Source organism: Cervus elaphus, chromosome 14 (assembly GCF_910594005.1).
Source record: "Cervus elaphus chromosome 14, mCerEla1.1, whole genome shotgun sequence".
NCBI classification, from domain to species: Eukaryota; Metazoa; Chordata; class Mammalia; order Artiodactyla; family Cervidae; genus Cervus; species Cervus elaphus.
This window is the reverse complement of record NC_057828.1, coordinates 7,260,643-7,284,111: the sequence shown is the minus strand read 5'-3', so window position 1 is coordinate 7,284,111 and position 23,469 is coordinate 7,260,643. Positions and strand designations below refer to the sequence as shown.

The window sequence follows — 23,469 nt, the reverse complement described above, 5'->3', positions numbered from 1 at the left end:
GTAGGACCACAAGCGGTGGTTTTGACCTCTTTTTCCTCCCTCCCTCTCGCCCGCCCATTCCCAGCCCTTCCAAGGCTGGGACTTTATTAAGGCCGGTTCCTTCAGGCTGAGCCACGCGCTTGTAGGAACGCGTCATCTTGTGGAAAGAGCAGAGGTGACTTCTCCCCAGCAGGCAAGAAGCTGTGTCCCCAAACAAGGTAGGGACGGTTCTCTCCGGGAACCGAGCCCGGGGCGCAGAGCAGCGGCATGGTGGTCTGAGCCCCGGCGGTCAGAGCTGGCGGCTCCGCTGGGCGGTTTCTCGGTCTTCCCGAAGGCCGAAGGCACAAGGAAACAATTCCGTACGCAGGGGTAGACGCGGACCGGCGCGCACGCCTTAAAGGGGCGAGCGACGGTCCCGGCGCGGCGCGGCGGCCCCGGGAGGCGGCACCACGCGGGGAGCGCGAGGACCCGCGAGCGGCCTCCGGCGCGCGTCACCCCGCGCACTGCGCCTCCCCGGCGCCCCGCCCCCGGGCCGGGCCGCGGCCGAGCCCGCCCCCTTCGCCGCCCCTGATTGGGGGCTGCCGCTGTCCATCCGGAATCTATTTTTGATGGAATGGGGGTGCCACCCATTCTGCCCCAGATCACGTTTGCCGCTAGCAGCCAACCAGTCGGGCCCAAGTCTGCGGGCAAGAAGGGATTGGGGGCGAGCGAGCTCGGCCCCACAGCCCGCCGTCCGGACTGCCCCCCGCCCCGCCTGGGACGCGGCGATCTGTCCTGCCCGCCTGGGGCACCTACCCCTCGTGGAAGCCGAGCGGCGGCCTCGCTCGCCCAGCGCCGAGGCGAAATGTAGCAAGTCGGGTGCCGCGGCTGGACACTCGCCTAGGCTGGGGTGTGTGTGTGTGGCGAGGGGCATCTGGGGCCGAGGAGGACTGCAGAGGAGGAGGAGTGATGAGAAGAGGGGGACCCTTGCCTCCCCCGAGACCACGGGTCCCCGCCGCCAGTCGCCAGGCGCCCCCGTTCCTTCTGAGTGAGGAGGGGCAGGTCAGTGCTGTTGGGTCTAGGGGGTGGGTGGCGAGGCCGAGGGACCTGGCACCCCGCGCATTCGCTGAGTCTGTTTGGAGGAGAGGCCGGAGGGCCACCCAGATACTTCTCCCAATCCCTGGGTTCGGGGACACGAAAGTCGTCTGCTTAGTCCCCTCCCCGGAGCATCCCGGGTCACTTTTGCCCCTTCATCCCAGGGCCTAGGCCCGGTTGAAGTCTCTCTCCTGGCAGCAGCGGATGAGGGGCTGGCTTCTCTCGCTCCGAGCCCCGTTTCAGGTTAGGTGACTTGGCAGGAAGACGGGAGGAGGAGGGCCGGTCAGGTTTTAGCGGACTCAGAAACTTTTCTGGCACAGGAGTCGCGGACTCTCCTGCTCAGAGGTTTCTTCCTGGATCTCTAGTGAAGGTTTTTGAAAGAACCAACGGGACAGTGTTGAAGGAGACTGGAAAAGGGAGTCCTGGTGACGTGAGTGACTAGAAAGAGAAAACAATTCCCGTGGGCCAGTTACTGGAGTTTGATCCACCCTTCCCCAAACTGGAGTTGACTAATTGTGTGTGTTTGGAATACTTAAGGACCTATTCATCCTTCCTAGGGAAATTCTCTTTAAACGTATTTTTAACTTGTGAGAGCTCTTCTGGTGGAATGGAATCGGGTGGGAACAAGGCCTGGGGGTTCCTGTAGGCAAGAAGTGGGGCCATTACCCTAAAGAGACATGCATTTGGGAGCAAGTGCGTCTTGGCTTATGCTGCTTTTGTTTTTTATTCTGCTCTTTTATTTATTTTTTCGGATGGTGCTTTTCTGTTTTTGTTTTTTAAGAATTCCATTATATCCCACTCTCAGTAACCCTGGGGAACAGGATGAACCTAGAGAACTGAAATGTGTGCATAGTAACCACAGTGTTACCGTCCTTCCCTTCAAAGTGAGATAACACGCTCGTCCTATCTGACGAGCTCACAAGGCCAAGCAGGAGCAGGGGCAGAGAAGTAGCAGAGGCCTGGATCCAAGTCAGTGTCTGAGCTTTTTGTAACACTCTTGACTCTCAAGGGCAGGAGTGGGTAGGCCTCTGGCTCTTGGCCTTGGTCTGGCAGGCCTGCCCCATTGCCTGGGGAGTTCTCCCAGTTTGTTGGGTTTTTTCCCTCAGGGACTAGAGTTTGTAGGGGTGTAGGGACCTTCACTCAGTCAGATTCTCCCTGCTTATTTGCCTTGTCTCATGACTGTGAACTATCGCTTTCTGCAGCCAAGTGGCTGCAGGGAACTTGTGACTGAATTTGTAACAGACCCTACTGGGAGACCACATTCTAGTAACCTTGGGTTTTTAATGGACATTCAAGAAGGGATCTCCCCCAGGACATCCATTCCCATCCCCCGTTGCTGAGAAGGCAGTGCCAAGGTCTCCTGCGCAGCATCTTCCCTGTCCCAGGCAGGCCCCGTCTCATGACTGTTGACCATGGTGGTGGTCCCTGGTGGGCAGTGCGTTACCTGTTGGGAGGATGGCAGGGCTAGTGCCTGCTGGGCATCCACATGTTGCAGGGCAGGAATGGGGGGTGTTAGTGAAAAAGGAAGGGAAACAGCAAACTCCTTCTGCCTGCCGTGTGGGAATATTCTCGCCGTGGGAGCTGTCTTCTGCCCTACCGTAACACTTCCTTGTCTTCCTTTTCCCACGTAAGGTGTTCCATCCAGATTCTTGTGACTGTGAGGACCAGGGATTTGCGAAGATACAGGGTCTTCCCAGAAAGGAGGAACTTCTCTGGGAAAAAGGAGAGAGACAGCTGACACTGCCCTGGGACCAGCAGAGCCGGAGGAGCTGTGGGCAGCTGACTGAGCCCAGCCAGAGGCCGCCCCAGGCCAAGTCTGCCTTCCGAAGGATCTGAACTTGGGCTGCTTGTCATCAAAGCAGGACCACCTCAGAGGCGCCGCAGACCTGACCCCACTCTTCTGCTCTGGATGCCCCCGACTCTGAGGAGTCTGCGCTGAGAACCAAAGAAGTGACGAGGCCAGAAGCTTCTCGGCCGGCTGGGTCGGGCACCTGCACCCCTAGCGCCGGCTGCAGCTCTGGTGCAGAGTTTCCTGCTCCCCTCCAGCTTGTGGCTTCAGTGCTTGATGGGGCTGCCTGTCGGTGGATCAGCTTCTGAAGCGCCCGATCGGAGCGGAGAGCCGCGGGAAGAGGTCCCGCGGCCACCACGCCTGCGTTCACCCCAAGACTAAGTTCTTTCCCAAGTTAGAAGGGGAGCCAGAGCGGAGAACAAAAAGAGGGGAGTTCCCCCTTCTCCTCCTCCCTCCGCGACATGTCCTCCAAGCCGGAGCCGAAGGACACCCACCAGCTGAACGGGACTGGTCCCACCGCCTCAGCCTGCTCTTCGGAGGGCCCCAGCCGAGAGCCCTTGGCTGGGACCTCAGAGTTCCTGGGCCCCGACGGGGCGGAGGTCGAAGTGGTGCTGCCTGAGTCTCGGGCCAACGCCAAGGGCCTCCGGGAGGAGGACGCCCTGCTGGAGAACGGCAGCCAGAGCAATGAAAGTGACGATGTCAGCACGGACCACGGCCCCGCCGCCCCCTCCCCGCTCAAGGAGACCTCCTTTTCCATCGGGCTGCAGGTGCTGTTCCCCTTCCTCCTGGCTGGCTTCGGGACGGTGGCCGCCGGCATGGTGCTGGACATCGTGCAGGTAGGAGCTGGGAGGGCGGCCCTGGACCCTGAGCCTGGAGCTGTCTTTTCCTCCTGGGAGACTGTCTCTTGGAGCTTTTCCTCCACCTCCCTGTCAGAAGCAGCTGCTGCTTCCTGGAACCCTGTTTCCCTTTGGATCATGTCCTCGGTTTCTTCTTCCTCTAGTCCCTTTCTACAGAAGCCTTGAGGAATCCCGGTAGCCCTGGGACAGGTGGTCAGGGCTGTATTGCTTAACAAAAGCAGGGTTGATTCCCAAGCTCAGGCTTGGAAGAGGAGATGGAACAGATTGTTGCCTGCCATCCCTCCTGGTCATTCCTGCAGAGCCCAGCTCACTAGGAGACATTTAGATCATGGGCCTTCTCTTTAGGCTTTCTTTCCTCTTTATTTTGGGGGTTTCAAGGATACCCACAGTAGAAAGCTCAGTCTCAAGCCTTCCCTTCATCCCCCTGCTGGGCAGGAATTTGTTCAGCTGCCAAGAGGGTCTCAAATTAAGCAAGAAGGTTCTTAAAGGCATTTTGTGTTGCTTGTCTTTGTGTAACCTTGGCAGGCTCTCCTTAGAGAATGAGGGTGGGCACATGCTGAGACATGATTTGGAGGGTTGGGATGATGAGACATAGAAGTGTTGATTATGTGACAGATATGGGGACAAAATATAACCAAACTTGGGCAGAACTCTCTCTTCTTCTTGCTCCTTACCTGTCTTTCATAAACCGTGGTGGGCAAAGAGAGCTCTTTGTGAGGCTCCTAGGTAGAATTAAGGAGAGGAATTGGCAGAACCAGGAAGCTAAGAGCCAGGGATATGCTATGTTAGAGTATTGTGGGTTAGGAGTTACCCAGGACCTCCAGGTCCCCAAGATGATTTAAAGCCTTGTTTCCAGCTAAAGTTTTTGAAGCTTAGTAAGACACATAAGGCCTTCTGAAAGTTCTGGGTTTATCTAAGTTAATCATTAACATGTATCAGATTCCTCCTGAGTTCTGGGCTCTGTCCTAGGTACTCAGAGAAATGGGAAGGCTGGAGGTGATCTGGCTTTTGCCCTTTGGGCCTCCTCCTGCCCCCTGCCCCAACCAGTGAGTCCTTGGCCATGGAATCTCTCAGGAGGATGTGGATTTCGGCATCCCCTCTCCTTTGCCGAGCCAGCCCTACAAACGATGCATATGATAATACAGAGTCCTGCTGGCGAGTTTTACCAGGCCCCTGTCCCAGGAAGCAGGATGGTTGGTTCTAGGAGGTTCTTTCAATGGTGTCTACCTGGACCACTTTGACTTGAGTCTTTAGGGGAATGCTGCACCTTTGGTTGCCACTGAGGATGGTGTTTATATCATGCCCCTGTCTCCCTTAACCTGTCTCCTTGGGGATTGTTCCTCATGGAGGTTGGGATGCCAGTCTGGACCAGTGAGGGCAGGCTTTGGATTCCTTGCCCAGGTAGCTGCTTCCCCTCCTAGAGCAGCGAGTGGGGTAATGAGAGGAAGAGAAATTAGACCAGGGTACCAGTTTCTCCACCTCTTCCATCCCTTTCCTGTGGCCTGGGTTCTCATTCTCAGAGGTTTCCAGTTCTGGTTTGGTGCCTCCAAAGGGGTGTAGAACCAGGGTCTGATGGTAACCTGGGAGGGGTTATTTTATTTTCTAGAAAGTAAGAACGGTAGTGGGCAGCATCTGTTGGACTCTTCTGTGGACCCGTGGTGTTCGCACCATAACTGTCCCCATTGTGTAGATAAAGAGCCAGTGGCTCAAAGGGATTAGTAACTTGTCCTTGGTCATCGGACTCAGAACCTATGTCCTTAGCCTCTATAGCCTTTACTGTGGCCATGGTTCCAAAGTTGGTTAAAGACTGTGGGAGGAGTCTGCTCTTTGTCTTTCCTCGAAAAACAGGGTAGACTGGAATCTGGAACAACTGGAGTTATATGCTAAATGAGCGAGAACAAAGGTTCTTAGAGGGCCATTCCCTCGCCTTCTCTTACGCACTCAAGAGAATTCTAGAGCTGGGAATGACTTCCGGCATCTTATCCCTTACCCTGAGACACTGAGAAACCAGGCAGGGAATGTTTGGAGCCTGCCGGGTGTGCCCACAGAGGGCCAGCATTTGCCCTTGGTGTGCCACCTTGGCTCACCCCAGAGCTAAGGTGCAGTTGGTATGGACAACAGTGGCTGGTCTGTCTTTGTGCCCGCCCCCAGCCTTCTCCCACAGCGTGTCTGGAGCAAGCCCTGCAGATGGCTACAGTCGTATCATGGCAGGGATGGCGGGAGCAGAGAGATCAGGGACCGCAGGGAGATTTTTATTCCATATCTAAGGGAGTGAAAGAGGTGACTGGCAATCTTGGGGTCAGGAGGAGCAGGACGATTTCTAAGGATTCACATCTGCATTTCCCCCTCACAGGCTAAGCTTAACTACAGTGGGATGGAGTCCTCTCAGCAGCTGGGGCCCTCGGGAGGAACTGGCTGTAGGGTGTCCCCCGTGTCCCAGAGCAGCTGAGCCCAAGGCCCTGCTGGTGCAGACGTCTCCTTGGTCCAAGGCCCTCATTTTTCCCCACTGCTGCAGAAGCCCCGGCTTTTCCCCAGGCTCCTCTTATCTGCCCTCTCTCCACTTAGTGTGTACAGCCACCTTGGCGGTGAGATAAGGGACTGACTACTGGCCAAAAGTAGGAAAAGGTTAAGTACTGAGGCTGAAGTTCCCGGAGCGTTTGGGAAGGAAAGCGGGACTGGGCCCAGTGTGGGAGAGGAAGGGGGTTGGGCTGGGGAGCCTCCACCCTGCAGAGGCCCTGCCCAGCCTCCTGGTTTGGTCCTGGGCAGCCCCAGGGCAGCTCACTCCCCTCTTCTGTCAGCCCTTGGAGGGATGGGGGTAGCAGGGGGTGGTGTGCCAGCCTTCCCTGGAATTCTGCTGCTGCTGCTGCTGCTGCGGCGCTTCAGTCATGCCCGACTCTGTGCAACCCCATAGACGGGAGCCCAGCAGGCTCCTCTGTCCCTGGGATTCTCCAGGCAAGAACACTGGAGTGGGTCGCCATTTCCTTCTCTGTCACTGGAATTCTGAGCTGTGTTAAAACAGGTGAGTCTCCCAGCTCTTCATCCTCACTACTCATGTCCTGAAGATCCCTAGGAAAGGAGACACCCCCGCCCCCAAACGCCTCCTCCTCTGGCTTTTCTGTGTGTACAGAGGAGTCTGCAAAGGTGAAGGTGGATGGCAAGGATGCCTTTGGGTAAGCGGGGTGGAGCAGAAACATTCCTCCTGCCCCCACAGGTAGGCTACCCTACCCTTGGCTGGCCTGCCCCCAAGGCTGCCTGCATTCCTGGACAGAGCACTCAGGTTTCAGGTATCCGCCTCTCTTATCACGCTTTGTCCAGCCTTCTGCCCCCAGGCGCCGCCCTGAGGGCCTCCCCCTTGGACACCTGCAGGGAGAGCCTTAGGTGCAGGCTGGGTTTACACCCATCTGAGCTGACTCAGCCCTCACCCTGAGAGTCAGCTCCAGCCCAGCTTCCTAGGTGCTCCTGCAGTTCTCAGAGCTGCTGGGGATCTGAGTCACCTTCATGTCTTTGACTCCAGCCTGTGACTTCCTTCCTTGCCGTTCTCCTCCTGGAGGGGAAGAAGGCCCAGGGCAGAACACTCCCAGGCAGACTTGGTTCTCTCTTTGAGGCCAGAGGAGGTGTCAGATGGAAGAGAGATGAACAGACCAGGGTGAGACCGCAGTAGGGCCGCTGAGGTGTGAAACCTTTGGTGATGAGTCAGGATTATTGTGGAGGGGTGGCAGGCTCATCCTTCCTCCAAGCTATCAGGAACCAGTGAGTCCCCATACCCCCCCACCATCCACAGACAGAGAAGGAAGGGGAAGAGGAGCCGCATTTCTGAGAAGGAGTGAAATCTGTCCCTGTGTGCCATCCGCATTTCCCGCCAAGGGCTTCCTGGAACGTGTTCTTTTCCATCCCCAGCAAGCAGGAAGGCGTGGGTGAAGGCTTGGCTTGTGGGTCTGACTTCAGGGTCAGACACTTCCAGGCAGGGTGAACAGGACAGGCCTGAATTAGGCCAGAGCAGGAAGGAGACGCGCTGGGCCCTGGCCCCTGGCGCTCTACCCGCTGCTCACCTCAGGGCCAGCCTGCTTCCCGGGCCCTCCCTGAGCCGTTTGTGTGCGTGTGTGTGTGTGTGTGTGTGTGTGTGTGTGTGTGTGCACGCGTGCATGTCAGAGGCCCCCCTGAGAGGCTTTTGTGGGTGAAGAAAGGATGTGTGCAGCCACTGGCTACTCTGACCAAGTGCCAGCTCAGGGTGTTGCTGGGTGGGCGTCAGGTGGTGTGAGGTTCCCAACTGCCCCTGGCAGGCCTAGGAGCCTTCTGCTCAGGGGCTGTTAGCATGAGTGCCGATTCTGTCCAAATCGCTGCTGAAGGCCCATGCCGTCTAGGTCCTAGTGTAGCTGAAGGAGAAGGTGTTTGTGTGCTGAGGGGGTGCAGGGATTTGAGGATTTATAACCTCATATATATATATTTATATTATATATTTATAATATATATATTAAGTATTACTGTATAATATAGTGGCAGCTAGAGGGGCTTAGCTGGGCTTCATATATTTATTTTTTCTTAACCATAAAGACAATATTCCTTACAAACAATTCAGAAAATATTTCTGGCATACATTTGGAGTATTTCTTTTCCGCCTCCTTCACTCTGCCAACACACACACACATTTTACATACGCCCACCTGGAGATCACAGCTTTTCACAGAACTGGAGGCGTGGAAGCTGGGAGAGGTGGATGTTATGCCGTGAAGAGGGGATATGAGGCTGGCCTCAGAGAGAGGCTTCCAAAACCGCCAGTCAGCCACTTCTGTTGGGAGCGGGGGGTGTCACAGAAGGAATGCTTGCTCTCCGAGCTACATGTCCAGTTGAGGTGAGGGAGAGGGGGCAGAGTGGGGCACGGCCCTGCCTGCTGGGAGCTGGAGCCCCAGCGGCGTGTGCATCGGCCTTGGCCAAGAGCAACAGTGCCTGACCTCCTGCAGGGCACATGGGGCCCGTGGGGCTGCCTCCCCTCTAGGGGCCCCAGGGATAAGAAAGGAGGTGCCTCTGTCCTGACTCTTCCTGTGGGTGTCTGAAAGCTCAGCAACTGTGGCTAGGGGTCAGGGCGTTTCTCTTCCATCCTTAGTTTTCAAGAGGAAGCCTTCCCTAAAAAGATCCCTATGCCTTCCGCTGTGAGGGGCTAGGCCAGGAGCTCAGGGAATGAGAGGAGCCCTCCTCTGGGGTCCTGGTAGGGACCCCCACTATCAACACCCCCCCCCCATACCCTCAAAGAGAACTCTGACAAGAAAAGAGAGGTCCTTGCCTTTATAGGACCCCCGGTGCACCGCCTCCCCTGGCCTCGGCCCCCTCTGATTTCCATGCTCCTCTTTGTTGTTGTTAAATTGTGGTTTAAAAAAAAACAACACATAACATAAAATTTATCATCTTAACCATTTTTAATGTGCAGTTCAATGGTGTTAAGTATATTCACATTGTTGTAAAACAGGTCTCCAAAACTTTTTCATCTTACAGAGCTAAAACTCCACACTCTACACCTAAACATCGACTTCCCTTTCCCCCTCCTCCAAGCCCTTTAACAGCCATGCTACTCCTATTTCTAGGAAGTTGAATACTTTAGATACCTCGTATGAGTGGGATCATGTAGTATCTGTCTTTTTAAGACTGGCTTGTTTCACTCACTATAAGTCCTTACGATTCATCTATGCTGTTACACATAACAGGATTGCTTTCCATTTTAGGGCTGAGTAACTTTCCCTTGTGTATGTAAGACTATGTTTTGTTTGTTAATTTATCCATCAGTGGACACTTGGGTTGCTTCTACCTCTTGGCTATTAGGAATAACGTTGCTATGAACACGGATGTGCAAATATCTCTCTGACACCCTGCTTTCGATTATTTTGGGTGTATACCAGAGGTGAGACTGCTGGATCCCATAGTAGTTCTCGCCTTAATTTGTTAGTAACAGCCATACTGTTTCCCATAATGTTTGAGCCATGTTTCATTCCCATCCAGAGTACTCAAGGCTTTCTATCTCTCCACATCCTTGTCAACTCTTGTTATTTTTGTTTTTTAATAGTTGCCATCATAACGAGTATAACTTGATATCTCATTGTGGATTTGATTTGCAGCCTTGCTTATCATTAGCTGTAGAGTGTCAGTCCTGGAACTGCCATTATGGACCATCTGATCTGGCCCCTGCAGTGTACATTTTACAGTTAGGAGCTCAAGGCCTTGTAACTTGTCTAAGGAGATCCTGCTGGCCCCTGTGGGACAATGTTGGGGACAGAGCAGGTGGCCCACCCTTGTGGTCTCACGTGGGAGACCAAGGCTGTCAGTCGAGTACCCTTGCACTTTGCTTCCTGACCTTGGTAGTCTGATCAGCCTGCATATTTCTGTCTGGCTGCCTGACCCCTCCCCTCTCCAAACCTGAAAGCTTTCCATTCTTTTTTTTTTTTTTTAATTTATTTTTTAATTGAAGGATACTTGACAGAATTTTGTTGTTTTCTGCCAAACATCAACGTTTCCATTCTTAGAAAAGGAAGCACAGAAAGGAACTCAGGCTGCCCTTGGGGCCGGGGAGGGTAACCCAATCCCAGCATTTCTTGCAAGTCTTTAGTTTCAGTTGCAATTAAAGTAGCTTTCAAATAGCCAGTCCTGGCTCCTACATTTCTCCTTCCTAGCCCTGAGTATAGTGCTCTCTGAACCTCGATAGTTCCCTCCTTTACAAAATGGGGATAAGAATAGCTCCTACCTCACCACGTTTTTGATAGAGTAAAATGAAAAACTGCACAGAGAGCCCTCAGCCTGGCACATAGTGCAGACTTAGAAGACATTAGCTGAAAGAATGGGTCGGAGAGCGGAGCCTGATGGTCTCAGGGCTGGAATCCACGGCGCCGGTGCTCTCCCCGCAGCAGCACCCCTCCGTTTCCTAACCGAGAGACTGGGGGAGTTTTCCGGGGTGACAGGGCCGAGGGGGAATGAACAGCCTCTTGCAGACCAGCCTTCTGAGGTTTGGGGGCCACCGTCTTCATTCAGAGCCTCTTCTGAAGGAGAGCGGCTGTGGCTGAGGCCCAGAGCCCTTGGAGATAGAAGCCAAACAAACTCTCTAATCTCCTCAGCCCCGTGGAGCCCAGCGCTCAACAGCTGAGACAACAGCACCCGAGGCTGAGGCCACAGAGAAACTAGACTGAAGGTGATTTGAAGGGGGATCGCGCTGCAGTTCTGGGGTGTAAGCCAGCTCCAGGGTGACTCAGCTGCGTGGGTCCCCACCGTCCCCTGTCCTGGCTCCACAAAGTGGCCAAAGGAAGCAGAGCCAGGCTGGGGTCTCCTGACTGGGGGAGACCCTCTGCACATCCCCGGTTCTGGGTGGCAGGAAGGGGGCTATGTTGTTTGGAGCATCGTGGACTTGGTTTGCTTCCAGGATTCCTGGAGGAAAGGCGTCTGACCAGCCCACCCCCTGCTGATTCCACTTCCTTCTCAACCCCCTGCTCCCAGACTATCCAACTGTAACCAAGCAAGGGCTTGTGTGCCCACAGCGCAGAAAGCCAAACTCTGGCTGCAGGTTTGCAGTAAAGTATGGGCTTACTGCCGGATACCAGGCAAGGCGGAGGGAGACAAGCCTCAGAGCCTCGCCCACTTGGTCTTTTTGAGTGAGGGGATTTAAAGGGGAAGAACAAAAAAGCTCTGGTAACTCATCGCCCAGGAGAATCAACCTGAGCTTGTAACAATGTTATCACTGATCTCAGCAATCTTAGTCATCTAACTCTGGCTGATTGCTGTTTAGTTAGCACAGGATTGAGGTCAGAAGGGGCAAGAAAGGGATTGAATTCAGACAGGGACAAGAAAGGGAATCAAGTTTTGGATAGAAACATTCACCATAAACTCGGAGCAGAGTTTATTAATTAATCATAAACTCACTTTCAGGGGACTCAGTTTCACTTTCAACTTTGATGCCAGCCCTGTGGGGCCCTGAGATTCCTGGGTTCTGTCTTCCCCTTGTAGCACTGGGAAGTATTCCAGAAGGTGACGGAGGTCTTCATCCTGGTGCCTGCACTGCTGGGCCTTAAGGGAAACCTGGAAATGACGCTGGCATCAAGGCTTTCCACCGCAGTGAGTGTCCTGGCTGAGGGAGTGGGGCACACAGAGACGGGCAGCACAGAGCCTGACTGAGAGGTCACTGCAGGCCTTTCTCAGCTGCTCAGGTCTGCAAGGTGGGTCCGGGCTGGAAAGGCTCAGGGAGATCCCGGGCTGGTTGTCCTGCCCCTGGTCAGGGGCTCCCTGCTCAGAGTGGTTCCCAGGCTCGGTTTCTGGAGGTCCCAGCCACCCCTGGACTCTTGCCCCATCCCCTGCTTCGCAACCCGCCTCGTGACTGTTTGTGCAGCTTTGCCAGGCGAGCATCACGCTGGTCCCTCCACCTGCACAGCCGGGGGCCTTCTCTGATCTCCAGCCCTGCTCTGCAGCTGGGCCGGAGCTGAGCCAGGCCTTCCCAGCCCCCTCCCACCCTGCTCCCTCTCCCCCACGGCAGCTTGCTGTTCTGTAAGGGAATCGAGGAAGAGGGGCTGCTTATCACTCCCACCTCCCACAACCTCTTAGATCAGCCGTCATGGTTTGGAGACTAAACTAGATTCAGGGCCACAGGGCAGGAGGTAGGAAGTGGTAAAACACGGAAGGCCAGGGGAGCCAGGTGGCAGGGATGTCCCCGCGTGGCCATGAGCCCAGAGAAGGCAGCAGAGAGAAGTGGCAGCCTGCCTAGCCCTCCCCATCTTGCCCTCCTGGCCTGCTCCCAGCCACCTCAGTCCTTCCCAAACACTCTCATGGCCTCTGTCCTGCACCAGCAGCTGACCTGTTCCCCTTGGATGGCCAGCTGGCTTCAGAGCCAGGGACTGATCGGGTCCTTCTCACCCGTATGGGGATGAGCTGCCCGGAGGAGCAGGGCAGAGCCCAGAATCGGCCTCTGTCCTGAGGAGAGGGGAGAAGAGGGTGCTGCCTTAAGAACCCCCATTGCCACCCCGCAGCCAGAGGCAGGAGGAGCTCAAGGCTGTCTTGTGCCTTCCCTCTCATCCAGCCCCTCCACCCTGCTTCACTTTCCCTGGGGGTCACACCCTGGTCCAGGGTCTCAGGGCACGTGCACCGTCTGCTGATGCAGGCGGGATCCTGATGAACAGAGAGCCGCAGGCTTTCCCAGCCTGACGCTCCAGACCCCGGTCCTCCCTTTCCCAGGCCAACATCGGGCACATGGACACACCCACGGAGCTCTGGCGAATGATCACCGGGAACATGGCCCTCATCCAGGTAAGAGAGAGGGGACCAGGACGGTGGGGCTCAGCTTCCTTCCTCCCTGGGCAGGAACGTGACAGGCCTCAGTCAGCACCCACTGGCTCCCGAGTGAAGCTCCAGGGTCCTGCTGAGCTGCTTTCTCCCAAAGCAGCTCTAGGAGATTTCCCGATTTCCCAGGAAAACAGCCAAGATCAGGGGGATTCCCAGGATCTTCAGTGTCAGTTCTCAGCTTGCAGTAATGCCGGAGGCTTGTGTCCCCCCAGCTCACATCAGGAGACTTGGAGTGCTGAAGGCCCTTGACCACTTTTGTCCCATGTCCCCATGATGCTGCATACTTTCCGGACCAGGAGTTCCTCCCCTTGAGTCCCAGGCCTGTGTCTGGATGAAGTCTCGGGCTCTGTGGACCCTCCCCCGGGCCCCAGAGGAGCGCTCATTCAGCCAGTAACATGTCCTGGGGTCCTGCAGGGCGCACTACCCAGGACTGGTGTCTGGTGTGAAGCTGAATAAATAAAGACATCATTCCCGCCTGGAGGACCGGACAGGCCAGCTCTGCCCGCCTGCTGGAGCTGCTGGGGGCAGGAGGAGGCCTGGCCGAGTGCTCTGTGACCTCAGCTAAGCCGCGCTCTGCTCCCTGAGTCACCGCTCCCCTCCGCAGGTGCAGGCCACAGTGGTGGGCTTCCTGGCATCCATCGCCGCCGTGGTCTTCGGCTGGATCCCTGACGGCCACTTCAGCATCCCGCATGCCTTCCTGCTCTGTGCCAGCAGCGTGGCCACGGCCTCCATCGCCTCCCTGGTCCTGGGTAAGGAGGGCGAGGGAGGGACGGGGGGGAGGTAGGCAGGGCGGTCCCAGAGGCGTCCGAAACCGGGCCCCTCCCGTCTCCCTCTCAGTTGGCGATGCCCCGTCATCTCGTCTTCCCCTGCCTGGCCCCTCTTCTTCCTCCCCAGGCATGATCATGATTGGAGTCATCATTGGCTCTCGCAAGATTGGCATCAACCCAGACAATGTGGCCACGCCCATTGCTGCCAGCCTGGGTGACCTCATCACCTTGGCACTGCTCTCAGGCATCAGCTGGGGACTCTACCTGGAGCAGGGTGAGGCTGGGGTCACTGAGGATGCAACCAGGGTGGATTCCTGGGTGGGACTGGGAGACAAGGCAGCGGTTTCACACACATGTAAGGGTTTCTCCTGTGTTCCTAACCACTTGGTTGGAACACAGTTTGTAGATAACTCCCTACCTTACAGAGGTGAGGCTGAGTTCTTATCTCAGATTCATGCAGGCAGCAGGCGCAGGGGTGAAAGTATCTCAGAAATACGCTTGGTCCTGTGGATTCTTACTCCCCTTGGAGGCGGAAGGGGGAAAGGGCAAAGGAAAGGAACTAAGGCTGGAATCTGCTTGCACAATGAAAGAGAGGAGATGGAGCTTTTTCCAGGGATCAAAGCAAGAAACCTAGCATCTGGTCTCTGCCCCTGATAAGTTCAGGGTCTGAGGAGCTGGCCCCCGTGTACCTCCTGGGTTAACAGCGAGCATCAAAGGAGTAGATACATTTGCTGGCATTTAGCGTGGTGTTACCGTTGGTCTGTTGGGATTTTGCAGGCTGAGCCTAGGGGCGGCTGGGAGCAGGGAGCACTTGCTCACCTGCCTCTCCTCTCCACCTCCCAGGAATCTGGCAGTACATCTACCCCCTGGTGTGCGCCTTCTTTGTGGCCCTGCTCCCCGTCTGGGTGATGCTGGCCCGACGGAGCCCGGCTACAAGGGAGGTGCTGTACTCGGGCTGGGAGCCTGTCATCATCGCCATGGCCATCAGCAGGTAGGCTCACTCCCCACCCGCCGCCCTTCCAGCCCTGGGAGGGGAAGTGTGGCCGCACCCTAGAAATGCCTTCAGTAGTGGCTCAGTCACGTGTGCTTCTGTTGGAAGTGATGGAGCTGTGTGAAGGGGTTTCACACACCACATCAGCTTAGGGAGCTGACTACGCACAGCTGGGCTCAGGGACATAAATGGCCGGGCCCCAGCGTTCTCCATCTCTCAGCTCTGCTTTTCTCTGTGCTGGCCTGCAGCTTCAGGTTTGCACTTCCGTGTGCTGATTCCAACAGGCGAAGAGAGATTCTTTCTCTAAACTCTTCTGCAAAGTCCCATTATAGAATTTCACTGCCTGTCGTCCTGACTGTCCCTGAACCAGTCACTGTGGCCTCCGAGATGTGCTGCTCCGACTGCACGGGCCTGGGGCCGCGCAGACCACAGTGGCCGAGTCTGGGAGAGCTGCTCCCCGAGGAGAAGTCCAGCCCTCCTCCCAGAGGGGAAATAAACACTGAGCAGGCACGGCAACCAGCAGCTCCTCACGCCAACTCGGGAGGGAGTTGGAGGCGGCTGCTTGCTAGGGTGAATGTCAGGAGCAGCAGCCGGTTCTGGCAAGGGGAGGCGAGGACTGGAGGACGAGGGACTCCTGGGGCCACCTCGCTGCCCTCGTCCAGACGGACCTGCAGCCCCACCCCAGGGACCAGAGCAGAAGCCTTCAGTGGTCTTTATGTCTGTGCAGTGTGGGAGGCCTCATCTTGGACAAGACGGTCTCAGACCCCAACTTTGCAGGGATGGCTGTCTTCACACCTGTGATTAACGGTGAGGTCTCGGCATCAGCTGCCAGCGGGGGAAGGAGAGGGCTGGATCAGAGGGTCTGGGGGCTTTGTATCAGTCAGGGTTCTAGCAGGCAAGAGAGTCCAGCTCAGAGAGTTCAAGACTTGGGCTGGTTCCGGGAACCGGCGCTTGAGCATGGGGTCCTGGGTCCGCCTAGCTTTGGAGAGGGACTGATGATGGCGGGGCTTGTCCCCTGAGCTGTGTGTGTGACCGCAGGTGCCCACAATGCCCTGGTAGAGAAGTCAGGCTCCTGCCTCTACACATCTGTCCCTTCCCACGCTCTCAGCCCACCGGGGCCACAGGGGACTGCCGTGTCTCCATAGCTGCGAGGATGGGAGGAGCCTCGAAGACACCCCGGAAAGGAGCCTGTCTGCTCAGTGGCTCCGTCTTGTCCTGGGGATTGGTGGATGGGTCACGCCCTCCCCGCTCCCTGGGCCCACCACGGCTTAGGACTCGCATGTCTCCACAGGTGTTGGGGGCAATCTGGTGGCCGTGCAGGCCAGCCGCATCTCCACCTTCCTCCACATGAACGGGACGCCAGGGGAGAACTCGGAGCAAGCCCCTCGCCGATGCCCCAGCCCCTGTACCACCTTCTTCAGCCCTGGTAATGCCAGAGTTCCCACCTCCTCTCCTGGGTTTACATCATCACTTAAGAAACCCCTGGAGCCTGATTACGCGGGTTCTCGTCTGTTGGGCTGTGTGCACCAACTGTTCTAGAGGGAGAGTCCAGACAGGAAGGCTGTCCGTGCCTGGGGCACCCTGGGGGCTGGGCGCCATGGGATGGATGCAGACACAGTCTGCCGTCTGCTGCCCATGAGTGCAGCGCAGCGCCCCCTGGCTGTGAAAGGTCTCCTGACGCCAGATCTCCCCCTTCTCTTCTCACGCCCCCTCTCCGCTGGTCCTAGATGTGAATTCTCGCTCGGCCCGCGTGCTCTTCCTCCTCGTGGTCCCAGGACATCTGGTGTTCCTCTACACCATCAGCTGTATGCAGGGCGGGCATACCACCCTCACCCTCATCTTCATCATCTTCTACATGACAGCTGCTCTGCTCCAGGTGTGGACCAGCAGGGGCGTGGGGAGGGGCCAGGGCCGCCCTGCAGGGGTGGGAGTGGAGGACCAGGGACGGTGTGGCCGGTGAATGCTGGGCGGGGGCTCAGGAGGACTGGGCAGACCGCAGTTCCAGCCCAGTACCTGAGAGGCTGTGTGGCTTTCGGTGAGTTGTTTTACTTCTCCGAGCCTCAGTGGTACATTTGCAAATCGAGGGGAGTGAAGCGGAGGTGCTGGATTTCAGGCAGGTGCCAGATTTCAGGCAGGTGCCACCCCCACTGGCCTGGCCACGCAGCTCCGCGTGGCTTTGTTCACATGCTGGGCTTCCTTGGGAGGTTTCATTTGAGTAGAGGATTTCACAGCTTGAGAATGTGTCAAAACCACTGTACTAGACAATCTCTAGGATCCCATTCAGCCTTCCTGTAACACTAGGATGTCTTCTTCCTTGCTGTTTACTACATTTTTTTAACTTTTTATTTTGAAATCATTATGTATTCATAAGAATTTGCCCCCCCAAAATGTGCTGAGAGAGCCCATGTACCCGTCACCCAGCTCCCCACAGTGGTAACATCTTGCATAATTATAGCACAACACCAAACCCGGGAAGTCAGTGTTGGTATAATGCACAGAGCTGTTCAGATTGCACTGGTTTTACATGCAGTCTTATGTGTGCGTGTAGTTCTATCACTCATACATTCATGTAACCACCACAGTCAAGACACAGAACAGCTCCGTCACCGCAAGGCTCTCTCGTGCAACCCCTTTATAGCCAATCTAATCCTCATTATTACATTTTCAATTTCTATAGATTTGTTTTTTTAATAGGTTAGTTCAAAAAATTTGAAAGGGTCAATAGAGAAGCCTCATTGAAACATCCTTCCTCCCTCTGGTCCTGCATCCAGTTCTCTTCCTCACCGGCCATTGGGGTCCTCTGTTCCTTTCTTTTAATAGAGCTGGTTTACACTGTTGTGTTAGTTTCTGGTGTACAACAAAGTGATTCATATACAGAGATATAAAAGATACATGTATATATCCTTTATCATACTCTTTTCCATTATAGTTTGTTACAAGATATTGAGTATAGCTCCCTGTGCTATATAGTAGGACCTTCTACTATCTTGATCTGTATCTCTCATATATCCTTCAAGCTTATTCCATGTTTAGGCAAGCAAACATACATATTTTTCTCATTTTACTGTTTTTTTTGAGACACATATTATTGGGTGTCAGGACACCTTGGCCAGGTCTGGGCCACCCACGTGGTTTCCCTGCAGCCGTGACCCCAATTGCCACGTTCTGTTGCGAGTTGGGGTGAAGCGCATGTTGCAGAGCAGGGATGGGTGTGGGCGCCCAGGGTCTGTGGCTGGAGGGCGGCCCTCGGCCACCTTGGGAAGGGCGGGCCTGTCTCCATTCCCCGCTGTGAGCATGCCGGGGGCCATGCTTACCTCCTCTCTTCTCCAGCTGGTGCGGGGCCAGGGTGGGACACCTGATCCCCTCTAAAGATTCCTCCTGATCCCCTCGCTGCCTCCTCCCGGCATGTGCCCAAGCCCTGCTCGGGAGGCTGGAATGTGGAGACAGCTGCTGCCTGTCCCTTCCTGGGGCATGTCCCGAAGTCCTCTGGCCACATTCTTTATTTGGGACCCTTCTGCAGCTGCTGGCAAGGGTGTGAAGTTATGCCAGGGGGGTGGGTGGGTGGAGGTAGTTTCGAGGGGGCTGTCCCTCACTCAGGATCAGGGCCACAAAAGTCCAAGGCCGTTGTGTGCAGGGCAAGGCAGGAGGTGAAGGATGCTGAAACTGTAACCTCTGCCTTCCTTGAAGAGAAGACTGGAGAGCAACCAGTCTGCCTAAATTTAGGTATCACATCTGGCCTCTGGATCCCCCAGTGGGCTCTGGTTCCAGGAACTAAGCCCCTTTGGGCAGAATTTGCATACCACAGTATTTACAAAGTACAGTCAGGAGTAAAACCTCCTAAATGACTGTTTTGGAGCTTTACCGTTAGAAACCATTTCATTCTTGCTCAGATGCAGTCATTTGGGGAGCCCAAATGCCAGGAATTGTGCAGAGTATAGAGAAGATGCAGGCCTGTGGACATCCCCATAGTATTCTAGATCAAGTGCATCGCCAACTTAAAAGTACATGTAAATCTTGTTAAAAGGCAGATTCTGATTTAGGAGATCCAGCATGAGGCCTAAGATTCTGCATTTTTCACAGGCTTCCAGCTGTCGATGCCCCTGGTCCTGGGCCCACTAGCAAGGTTCTAATCTAGATCATCATTAATTATCTGTAATAATGGAAGAAAAGCAAGGAACAGATACATCACAGCAGCAAGTTTCTTTTGAATTGATATGCACTGTGTGCTTGGTATTCAGCTGACTTATTCCTAATTCTATTTTGCTAGGACTAATGTTAAAATAAACTTGCATTCTCTGAGCAGAATGGGAAGGGTCAGGAGGAAGGCAGCTTGGGATAATCAACTGTTACTCGGACAACTGTGCCGGCAGCAGCCTCTCACACTGTCCTTATTCCTCTCTGCTCTGAGGACAAATCCCTCTCTGAAAAGCAAACTCCAGCCCCCCAGCCGCCTGCTGGGCTCCTGCGGAGGCCAACATGGCAGGAATTGGAGTGACCCGAGAATAGGATGACCCAGAATTAGAGGCAAGAGGACTGAATTCCTGCAATAAGGAGGATGTTGATTAGTAAACCTCTTGTTGGGTAAATTTGGGAGCAGAATGTAATGTAGGCGACTCCGGAGAACAGAGGCATCTTCCTTCCCGATGAACTCAAATGCCTTCTGTCATCTGTTCAAGGTGCTCACTGTGGGCTAGAGTAGCAGAGAGGGGTTGCTGGGGCAAAAAGATGAGCTGACTTGCTTAAGGACTGGCTGCGGCTAGCCAAGCCTCGCGGTGCGGTGAACGGGGCGATCGCGTGGCCTCTGGCTCCCCCTGGAGAGGGGATGGCTGTAACTGGCCCTTCTATTCTCCAGGTGCTGATTCTGCTCTACATCGCAGACTGGATGGTGCACTGGATGTGGGGCCGCGGCCTGGACCCAGACAACTTCTCCATCCCGTACTTGACAGCCCTGGGGGACCTTCTCGGCACTGGGCTGCTGGCACTCAGCTTCCATGTCCTCTGGCTCATTGGGGACCGAGACACAGATGTCGGGGACTAGCCTGGTCACTCAACCTTCTCTTCACCTCTCTGCACTTTCTGTTTGAAATTTTTTTGTCGGGGGGGGGGTCGGTTAGGTCTTCTCCCCTCACCCCCATCCCACTCGACACTCCCGTCTCTTTCTAGGACTTCACGTGGATACCAAATTCTCATTATTTTCAATGGGAATTTTTATACATTGAGCCAAGTTTGTAGAGTAAGAATTCAGACAGGACAGGTGGACTGAGATGCACAGTACAAGTAGGTGTCTGAGACAGTCACCAGTGCAGTTGCATGGTGGGTGCCTCCAGAGGAGATGCCTGGGGCAGGGGTCTCCGTCCAGGATCTGGGGACATTGGTTTAGCTTTAGCAAACTACGGCTCTGGACTGGGGGGTTTGTCTTTGTTTTCTCTTTTTCTTTTTGGTTGAACAGAGGGATAAATGTCACTCTCCCCTCCCCCACACACATAAGTTTTCTAGAAGTGGACCAGCTTCAAAGCCCTAATTAAGAGACAGCTGGTCCTAGCCCCAAGTAATCCTAGCCCTGTTCTCTGCCCTGCTCTCCAAAAGGATGAGGTGAACTCCTTAAATTATATACCTGCTCTTTACCCAACTGCCTGAAATATACCACCAGCCCCTCCCTCTGATCTTTTTTCCAACTGACTATCTCATCCAAGAAGCAATGAGCTGTGACCTGGTCTCGCTGTTGGCCCACGTCCACCCGTAAGTTTGCCAAAATCGACATCCTCCCCGGACCCAGAGACCTGATTCTTCTTCTCTGTTCACCTTTATCTCTAATTATTTCTAAGCATGACCTTCCCCAGAGCTTGCTGTGTTGGCTTCCGAGATTGGGGATGGAGAATGGGTTTGTGGAGAAGCGCTGGGCGGTTGATGGGTGTCTCACTGCTGCTGTTCCTCCTGAGGACATAATCACATGCACCTTAGAATTTCTCGCTTCCTGAAATCACTGTCTTTCATGCCGTGGAGGTCAGTTTTCCTCTCTCTTGGCTTCTGCCCACATCCATCATGTGTTCATTCACTCATTCAGCAAATACACAGCTTCCCCAAGAGGAGCGATTCTGCAGGCACGGCCTGAAACATTCACTGAGCGCTGTTTATTGAGTGCCTACTGCTCGTCAGGTCCTGTGCTGGGTACTGACTGGCCAGAGGAAACACAGTTCCATCCCTGCCTCAGTCCCTGGATACAAAGGCTGTGCACCCTTTTCAGTCTAGCAGAGAAGGTGTCCTCACTGAATTTCCCTCTTTGCCCAAGCAGGGTCTGTCTCTCGATGCCGCTCCTGGCTCCCACGGGCACGCAGCACTGGCCACAACTCAGGCCCCATTGCTCAGCCACTACTGATTTCCCTACACTACCCTCTCTCACCCTCACCTCTTTCCATCTCCTCCCCACTCACCCGAAGTGGGGTTCAGATCTTGAAGGCCAGACATCCACCCACTGCTTCCAGTTTACCCAGCACAGGAGTGGGAGAGTGCTGGGGCCTCTGCATCCTCCCAGCACGTTACTGTGAACAGGTCAGAATTCTGCTGTGCACACTCACATGTGGACAGACCTGGGCATTTGGATGCAGGTTTCTTCCAGCCTCTCTGTCCATAGCCTGCCCTTCAGCTGTCCCCCTCTGTCACCTAAAGGGCCTGTGTCCAGGGGAAGGCCAGGCAGTGACCCCGTCTCTTACCACCACCCTGCCTCACCCCAAGGAACTTGCCCTATGTCTCTAGAGATGCTTTCTCTCTCTGCATCTCCACCCAGGACACCGGCCAGAGCCTAGATCCTTAGACTTGGAATCGTACCCAGCAGAGTTCACTGACACCAGCCCGGCCTTGTTCCTGCTCTTCTCGGGCCTTCTCCTGTCTCGTCGTCCATCTCCAGACACGTTTGCAAACAGACTCTTGTACAGGCGTTAAAACCAACTCCTCCGCCCCCAAGGCTGTGCCCGTGTGGTCTGCAGTCACCTCTGCCCCAGGCACTCACCCCTTTCTCCTCTCTGGAGTTCAGCCAGGCTGCCCTGGAGGAGTCCGGTGCGCCCTCCTTTGCCAGAACGTAGGCGTGCCCCGAGCCCTGAGGACGAGCAGAGGGAGGTCTGCAGGGCGAGAGGGAAAGAAAATGAACTTCATGACTTTCATGGACGATCCATTTCTTTTCCCCTGATTGCACAAACCGCATGGACTTCTGGCCTGGCTGTGGGGAGCAACATTGGTTTACTCTTATATCCTTAAAAAGTTACAGAACTGTGTCCTAAGAGAATTATTTATAGTGACTATAACTGAATTGACAAATGTCAACATAACTGATAAATTATATTTGGTAAAATAAAGAGGACGTTTATTTAGGTGGTTGGTGGTTCCTGTGTGTCTCACCCAAAAGCAGCTTCCCCTGCTGTCTTGAGCCTGCTCTGTGGTCCCACCCCTCCTGGCATAGAAGTGGAAAGAGGCCAGAGTGTGACAAATGAAATAACTCTTAGATACGGAGATGTGTGATAGGAAACAGTCATTTCTTGAGAAGCAGCCAGTGCTGCTCTGGGACATCCTCCCTGCTCTCCGCACACTGACTCGGCCTTGGTTGGGGTGTTGGCAAAGGGCGCATGCACCGGGGGGTTAAGAGTCCTTCCCTGCAGAGGTTTATCCCTTGCTTGGGCCACAGTAACAGTAGCTGTATTTGTTGAGTACTTGCACTTGCCTTCACCATGCTCAGCACTGTAAGTGCTTAGAAATTTATAATTGACTGCAAACGGTTTAGAATCTGGCCTGGATCCAGATCTTCTAATTGTATTTGTGTTACATTGGACAGGCCATTTACCCTCTCTTGAGCTTCAGTTTCCTCATCTGTACAGATACCTAGAGTCGTGAGGAGACTTCAATGAGATAATTCACAGAAAGCAGTAAACACTGTGGCTGGCACACACCAAACCCCAATGTAGTAGTCGATTTTAAAGTGAGAGGGAAGTGGGCCAATCTCTAGACAATGTCAATACACTGACCGTAGTGGTGAATCAGGAGTGACTGGGGAGCAGGCAGGTGGAAAGAACACCTAACCAAGTCTTGAGGGTCAGGGAAGTCGTAGAGGAAGCCGGGAAGAATAGGAGTTAGCATGGGAGGAGAGCAGCGACATGGAGGAGAAATGGTAGGCTGAGCAGGGTAGCGAGCCTGGTGCTTTGGGGAACTACAAATAGTTCACATGACGGGAGTTTGGAGGGCAGGGAGTGACAACACAAACTTCGGAGAGACACACAGCTTTTCTGAGACGGCAGGTAGGGAAGGGCAGAGTCACAGTGCAGCCCCACCCAGGCCTGACTCTAAAGCCTCTGCCAGGAACCACTGCCCACCCAGGACATGTCCCCCAAAGATTCAAGACCATGTTATATAGCACACAGTGCTAGCAGTACCCTACTCAATGATCAGCCTTCTTTTTTTCAGCTTTATTGAGATATAATTGACAAATAAAATTGTCAGATAGTTAAAGTGTGTACTGTGATGATTTCATATATGTATATGTTGTGAAAGGATTCCCCCCCTCACTGAGTTAACACATCACATCACTTCACATTATTACCATGTTGTGTTTTTTTTCCTGATGAAAACATTTAAGCAATCAGCCTTTTTTAATGCACCTGGACTCTGGGACTAGCTCTTCAAAGCAGTAATATTTAAAGTTAATGGAAAGAGGATAACTGCTTG

General features: G+C 54.5%; 1 protein-coding gene across 2 annotated transcripts; it reads left to right on the top strand.

The window, feature by feature from the left end:
* The first annotated feature begins 73 nt into the window (after nucleotides 1-73).
* SLC41A1 (solute carrier family 41 member 1) lies at nucleotides 74-22,124 on the top strand. 2 transcript variants are annotated; one of them, XM_043923524.1, is made up of 11 exons: nucleotides 74-197; nucleotides 2,686-3,678; nucleotides 11,677-11,784; nucleotides 12,895-12,966; nucleotides 13,607-13,751; nucleotides 13,897-14,043; nucleotides 14,613-14,760; nucleotides 15,488-15,567; nucleotides 16,052-16,186; nucleotides 16,488-16,636; nucleotides 19,613-22,124. In XM_043923524.1, the coding sequence occupies exons 2-11, from the start codon at nucleotides 3,304-3,306 to the stop codon at nucleotides 19,796-19,798; spliced, it is 1,545 nt and encodes a 514-aa protein (XP_043779459.1). In that variant the 5' UTR covers nucleotides 74-197; nucleotides 2,686-3,303; the 3' UTR covers nucleotides 19,799-22,124. The 2 variants fall into 2 exon arrangements, with proteins under 2 accessions (XP_043779459.1, XP_043779458.1); XM_043923523.1 differs by lacking the exon at nucleotides 74-197 and adding an exon at nucleotides 615-1,020.
* Nucleotides 22,125-23,469: the final 1,345 nt, after the last annotated feature.